The following is a 7,350-nucleotide window of genomic DNA, read 5'->3' on the forward strand; positions in this document are numbered from 1 at the left end:
TCAGCCTTCCTGAATGGTTTGGTGGAAAAGGGCTGCCTTTTGGTGCAGGTGACCCCAAAAGGGAGCAGAAATGGTGCCACCCTTGGTGGGAAAGGGAGGGGCTGTATCCAGATGGAGGATGTCCATACAGCCAATGTCCTCACTGAAGGTGTCAGAGACACAGAAGGGCAGCTCTGCTGCAGTGTGGTGACAGGCGAGGGAACCTGGAGCATGGGAAACGAGTGATAAGGAAGCCAAAACCAGTTAGAAAGTCATCGCCATTCCCTGCTTTCTCTAGGGTGGGTGGGTGCTCCAGAGCAGTGGGAATGGGGTGTTATCCACTAGCTTTCCAGAGGAAAGCTTTGACCCAGCTCTGGGCAGCAGAGGGGAGAGGGCACAGGGGCAGGGCTGGGTCTCAGGGAGCAGCGATGGCTTCAGTGCCCCATCTCTGCTGACGTGTGGAGGGCCCGCACGAAGCTCCTCCACAGCTGTCAGATGTGTGACCAGGAGTGATTTCCACACACAGTGCTGCAGTTCAGCCCTCACTACTCTCTAGGAAAACAGCTCTCTGCCAGCTGCACTTCCAGCCTGGCCTCTCCGACACAAACCATGGGCCTTGTCCCCTCGTCTGCAAGGGCCTAAACAACTCCCTCCCTCCCCAGCTTTAAACAAACAAAAATGCCCCACTGAGATCTCACTGGAATAGTAGAAAAATCCAGCAAAATTAATGCAGATTAAACCTGCTACTTCAGCTACGAATGGAAATTACCAGCACATATTTTTTTTTTTAGTATTTAATGTAGTAGAAATATCATGGCCTGTAGCCAAAGCCATCACGTGGTGGCTCTAAATGTGCTCTGGGCGAGGCTGAAACTCTTCTGTCTAATCCAAGAAGCTCTTGGCTGAACTTTTGCTTTGCTTTTGAAGAAGAGAAGCTCTTCTGTGAAGAACCACACACTGCAAGGTAAGCACGAGATGCCTTTGGGAGCTGGTTAAGGTGCCCCTTCTTGAAATACTGATTGTTGGTGTTTTACACCCTCATATTCTGTGCTGAATGTGGAGCTGCAGCAGTGTAGAAAGGAGATGAAGGGTGAGTCTGCTGCTCTCTCTGGTGCAATCCTGGTGGATGCTGTGGTTAAGCAAACTCATCTAGTTCTTTGGTAACTTTTCAACCCCCTCCCTCCTCCTTCCCCCCCCCCCAATGGAAAAGCAGAGCAAGGAGTGAAAAGTGATCTTGCTCAAGTCCAGGATTTTAACTATCACCAACCCTGGGAGCAGCCTGAATGTTTCCCTCAGTGACTGCTGCAATACCAGACCTTGCAGGAGCCTGTCCTGTGGGCTGGCAGGGGATTAGCACATGGTGGAAAAGCCTTTACTGTGGTTAAATTGAAGACAGAAAATATGTCAGCTCTGCCAGTTAGGATGATGGGGAGCCTCCAAGGCAGGCAGATCCCCAGGCTGGTAGCATTTCCCTCCTAAATGTTTTACTCAGCTACTTGCAGCTATTTTGATCCCCCCTACTGATCCTATCTCCCAGTAATGAACACCAGGCCAGGCAGCACTTTCACACAGAGCTGCTGTAATTAAGGCAATCACTTCATGTCAGTGCCAGGCAGCCACTTTTAAATAGTCAGTCACCAGGGATTTGTGACAGCAGGCTCCAGAATGGTCAGAAATAAACAAATAAACACTTTAAGGATATCAATTTTTATTTGACATTGTGAGATCAATAAGAAAAAATAATTTGTACAGCTTTGTGATAGAACCATTGCTGCTGCAGAGTGAGGCTACTCATCATGAGCAGGGCCCTGATGCAGCGCACAGGGTGTTCCCAGCAGGACCTGCTCCGAGCAGCAGGTGATGTTCTCCACCCCCTTGTCCCACAGCAGCACCTCCTGCCTCAGGCAGGTCCTCGTAGCCTTACAGCAGCAGAAATGGGGCTTCTTGGATGTTCTGGGTGAACAGCTCTGCTCTAAGACCCTCTGCGAACCCTCACTGCCAACCACGGCTGCAGGACCCGTCTGGCACAGTGGTTACTGACCTCCTGCTGTGCTTCTCCCTCCCTCTGCTAATTCTGTCTCTCCTCTGCCTCACAAGGTCACCTGGCCAATGTTCAGCTCTTCCCTCTGTGCAGCAGCTGCTGCACAGCAGCCCTGTTCCCCAAGGAAAGAGCTCTGTCCACAGTGGAGAGATGACCTGACACCTTATTTCTGAGGCCTTTGGTGACGGCAGCTGGCAGGAGCTGATTTGTGACACCAGCCAGGGGGGAATCAGGACACTTTAGGAAGTAATCCTGCAGCTCAGACACTTTCAGCCAGCAGAGTAACCCTTTCCAACCACACCCAGATGCTTAGGAGTGATTGTAGAGCAGCAGCTATGGGTATTGCTCGAGCACTGGGGCACCCACTCCATAGGACGGGCAGAGCTAGAAAAAGAGGCTTCGGTTTACACAGTACTTTTGCCAAGCTTTTTGCCTTTGACAGTTCTTAGCAGTTAAAAAAAAAAAAACAACAAAACCCAAACAAAAAAAACCACAAATAACCTAATAGATGCCAAGATAAAAGGCTGAGTTTCACTGTGGCAGTGACACATCCTCAGACCAGGCAAAATTCTCGTTGGCCTCACCAGTATCTCAACCCACCCTCCCTTTGCTACATCAGGGAGGAGAAATGCCAGACCAAGATAGATTTTAGCACTGATTCAGCCCCTGAGGGGAGATGAGAATTTAGATGTGAGTAAGAGTTAAGGACTGTATAATCTGTTCTAATACATGAAATCAAGACAGTAATCTTAAATCAAGGGCTCAGCTGGAGAAATCAAAGTGAAAGGCTCTGTTGGCAGAGAAAGGGGGAGTTGTCCCATGACCTGGACTAGTGCCAGCAAACAGAGCAAAGTGCTGGACCACTGACAGAAAGGATAGTTCTTATTGATACTTCAACACTTCTCAGAGAAGATGACTTGGAGCTTGTTCCTGTTGCCAACACACAGTTCAGCATGTTCACAATGTTCAACATTGCCGTGTTCACAACTGGGGAACACGGATACAGTGGGTGAAGATGGAGTGTGGTGGATTATCTATGTGAGCTGCCTCCCCAGCACAGGCACCAAAGCCCAGCCACAGCCCAGGCACCTGGGGACAACATCAGACACTTACATAAAACAAAGGAGGGCAACAAGGAAATTACGTGATAATGAAAAACCAGGGGAAAAAAACAACCTTCACACAACTGTTTTTTAGCATTGTAAAAAATATAAAACCAAAAGCAATCTTTCTGACTTCCCCTGCCACACGGTGCAGGTCTCCCACAGGCATTCTAGGGACAGGGGATGCTGCCCCTTTTCCTGCTGTTCAGTGAAGCAGTGCACACAGCATTTCCGAGGGGCTCCACAGACTGTAGCGCAGGCAAACCAAGAAAATAAATACACTCAAACATTCCCTCCTGTCAAAGGACACCAACTGCAGGAAAAACTAGCTTGCTTTTTGTTTTAACTGAAGTTAAGTCAGCTGCAACTCATTTTAATATCTGAAACTTTTGGAGATGTGTTTCACAGCATAACTGTAGAATTTACACTGCATTGCCAATCCATAATTCGGTCATTCTCATTAACAGTGTACAAAGAAGGTCATTAGTTTATATATATATATTTATATATATATACTTTATAAAGTCTGGAAGATCAATATAAATACTGCTCCAGAAATTAAAAAAGTGTTTACATCCCCGACTTGAATATTACATCTCAGTGTCCTGGGTTATTGGTAGGATCTGTAAAAGTCTTAGCGGCGCAGAGGTTCAAGTTTTCGAAATTTCAGTGCCGAGCTGGATGACAAAGCATCTTGGTTTGAAGAAGAATTCACTGTGTCTGGGGACTGGAACAATACTCTACCACGATGATTAAATACATAAAAAGACGGATGGTTCCTTAATGTGTCAAATGTCCTTCAAAATAAATGTAAAAAGCCAAGGTTAATACTCTTTTGGAGCAGGGAGTTTATAAGAGTCAGTCTGGGGTTTATCGACTTGAGACACAGAAATACAAGCTTTCAACCCAAATCTCCTGCTCATTTTCTAAGTTTCCTAAACTAAAACACAGAGGAAATACAAAGCCGATTGTGAAAAATACCACAAAATGTCCACATCACAAACTTTCCCTTCCTTTCCTCGAGCTCAGGGGCAGCCTGTGGAGTGCTGCATGTGCACAGCACGTACCAGCCTTTGTTCAGCTGTCACTTGGCTTAACACCTTCTCAGCTTTCCATCCCTTTGGGTGCCTCAAGCTGAAGTCATTCCCCTCAAGGTGAAGCTCTGAAATACACCCATGTCAACTTGTTTACTTTCCACACACCCCTGCGTCTTTGGAAACAGCCAGAGAGGCCACATCTGCCCATCCAATTTCATATCCTTTTCAAAATATCTTATTCTCTCAAAGCCTTTCAGATGTTTTGCCTTGAATAGTTCAGTGTAAGATTCAAATACCTCAGGCTCTTGTGAAGGAACAGACACAAACAGAGGGTGGGCTGGGCCCTGCAGTCTGTGAGACCATGTCACGACAGCAGTTTGTGATTCCTCAGCTCTACTTCTCACGTACACGTTTTGTTCCTCCACCAACTCTGCACAGCAGGATTTTGGATGAGGAAAAGCACAAAGTTTCTTTAATTTGTTCCTGTTAGCTAACTCTCTCACTGTTGGCTTTCCCAGCTGTTCCTCTCAGTGCTCCTGACTACAACATGCATTCAAAAACTGAGCTAAAACCAAGCTATTTCAGTGTGCAGTTTGTACAGTGAGTAGCAGACACCAGTGTTTACAAAACGAAGATATAAAACATACTTATTTTTTAGTTCTGAAGTGGCATCCATGTCTTTGAACTCTCCTGCAATATGTGCTATCCCATAGCAGGTGACTGCGAAGGCCAGCAGGGTCTGCAGGACTATCTGCAACAGAGGGAGCACAGAGCAGCACAACATCACTGGGGGTTCTTCATGTTCACTCAAACATCTCAGCTCCCGTACAGTGTCTCTCGTGCTTTTCACCCCCTGACAGCACATGCAGGGGTGGGCAACCCAGCAGTGGGGAAACTGAGGCACAGGAGGATTAAACACCCCCCCTTGTGAGCACAGCAAAGCCCTGGCAGAGCTCCAGCTGCCCGAGGTTGGGTCTGAGCTGCACCAGCTGAATTGGCCCACACGGCTCCTCGGTACCGTCCCGAGCCCAAACACTGTGTTTCTGTGCACTCCAGGATCCCAACTCCCCCGAGGAACGTGCCAGCTGCCAGCACAGGCTGTGCCAGGCTGCCCCAGGCACCTGATCTCCCTGCCCTTCTGATTAAGCAAAAAGGGAACAGATAACTGAAGTGGAATTCAAAAACTGAGCAAATAAAGTAACTAAGAACCCCCGTTCCTGAAGCAGGCTGTGCTGGGATCAAACGGCCACATGGTCACACTGGATAAACACGAGCCAGAGGGAGGAGAGTGTTTGTGCTGCAAAGGAGGAGATGGATGCAAAAGCTCCCCGAGCTACGTTCAGGGGATCCTGGACAAGGTGCCCTAGGGTAATTCTGAAGAAAGAGAGGGAGGTTTGGACCTTGGGCTTGTTCTCTCTGACAGGTATAACACACCCAGGAAGTTGGGATGGAAAACGTGGTTCTTTTTGAGAGAGGGAGCTTGAATGAAAGTGCAATTTAAAAACTACTTTGACCTTGCCTACCATAATAAAAAAAAATTAAAAATAGAGAGAGATCAAACCATCCCCACAGCTACACCTTTGAAACACTACAAAAACTTACATCTATGGGCAACGTTTCATCTTCCTTCTCTGTCAACCTCATGTACGAACGATCTACAAAACAGAAACACACACACGCACCAATCACTCTGTACGCGCAAACGCACAGCCCAGTACCACAAAACCCCCCACGAGAACCGGCCGTGGCTCCGAGACACGTGTCAGCCCCGATCTGGGCTGCCCCCGGCCCCGCCGTGACCCTGCTGCTCCGGAGCACGACTGGCCCCGGCCCCGGGCAGGCAGCAGGGAGGCGGGCTGTGGAGTCGGGAGGCAGAGGGGGGCCGGGAGGCAGCCACCCCTTCCCTCCCTCTTTCCCTCTCCCATTCCCTCCTTCCCTCCCTTCCCTCCTCGGCTGCCGCGACGCCCGCAGGGGACGATCCCTGCGCTGTCCCCGGTGAGTCCCCAGCCCCGCTCTTCCAGCAGCCCGTCCCGCACGGGCAGGGCCGCCCCTGCCGCCGGGGCTGAGGACGATCATGATGAGAATGAGGATGATCATGGTGAGGATGAGGATGATGGTGCTGCCGGGCCCGGCCACCGCCCCGGGAGCTCCCCGGCGGCCGTGTGGCGGCGCGGGTGCCCCGGTTGCCCCCGCCCCGCGGCCCCGGCGGTGACTCACGCTGCGCCGCCGAGAAGGCCGCGTGTGCGAGCGCGAACAGGCCGAGCCCCACCAGCCCCTTCCACACCGACCCCGCCGCCATCGCCGCCGACAGCGCGCCCCCGGCGCGCGCTGATGGCGTCACCAAGGGCGGGGCGGGGCCGCGCCCGGGGGCGGGGCCGTGTAAAAAGAGGCGTGGTTTGCTCCAGAAAGGGGCGTGGCCACTCTGCCGCTTTCCCACGCGCGGCCATTGCGAAAATCCGAGGGGTCGCGATGGACCCCGGGACGGTCCCAGGGGGCGGTGGAGGGAGAAGGGAACTGTAGGGCCCGGGACCAGGCCCGCTCCCTTCACCGGATCCCTTCCGGTGCCATGGGGGTCTGGGGTAATTCCCGTTTTCCGCGTGTTTGACCTCAAAGCTTGAGGAACCGGTGCAAGAAAAAAAAGGTGTCAAGGGATGCACAGCACGAGCAGGGAGACGCCCCTGGCAGAGCCAGGCTTGGGGCAAAGCAAGGAAGCCCGAGGGTCCCACGCAGCCAAGTATCCTGGGTCCTCCATGCCCCCAAGGCACAAAGATAAGAGGCACAGAAGCAATTCTTTGAGGGCGATTCCTGGAAATCACCTTTAAGCTGACCACTGTGGCATTTATCGCAGCCCTTGCCCCACCGGCTGCACGAATCCCCTCTATTTCTTGGTAAACAAAGTGGGAAGTTTACCCTGATCCCACCTCGAGGCTGACGGCGGTTCCTGGCACCATCCACATGCCTCAGCACTGTATGAATGGACCATCACCCTCCAGCATCCCCCCGGGTCCCGTCAGCCCAGCCCGGGGGTATCCGGCAGGACACCCCTCGAGCATCCCACACAACACCCGCTCCCGCGCGTGGCTGCGCAAAACTTCTTCGGGGATCTTTTTTTTCTCCTCTTGAAAACCTCCCTGAGCCCCCAGCACCTCTCCCCTTCCCGCACCCTCGTCCCAGCCTCCCCTCGCAGCCC

General features: G+C 51.5%; 1 protein-coding gene across 1 annotated transcript; it reads right to left on the bottom strand.

The window, feature by feature from the left end:
* Positions 1 to 1,670: 1,670 nt before the first annotated feature.
* Positions 1,671 to 6,477, bottom strand: MMGT1 (membrane magnesium transporter 1). The gene is made up of 4 exons (XM_027687267.1): positions 6,378 to 6,477; positions 5,763 to 5,815; positions 4,808 to 4,911; positions 1,671 to 3,920 (listed from the first exon to the last, which is right to left on the bottom strand). The coding sequence occupies exons 1-4, from the start codon at positions 6,457 to 6,459 to the stop codon at positions 3,758 to 3,760; spliced, it is 402 nt and encodes a 133-aa protein (XP_027543068.1). The 5' UTR covers positions 6,460 to 6,477; the 3' UTR covers positions 1,671 to 3,757.
* Positions 6,478 to 7,350: the final 873 nt, after the last annotated feature.

The sequence above is a fragment of the Neopelma chrysocephalum genome, unplaced genomic scaffold, assembly GCF_003984885.1.
Source record: "Neopelma chrysocephalum unplaced genomic scaffold, ASM398488v2 Primary Assembly neopelma1_73b, whole genome shotgun sequence".
NCBI lineage: Eukaryota > Metazoa > Chordata > Aves > Passeriformes > Pipridae > Neopelma > Neopelma chrysocephalum.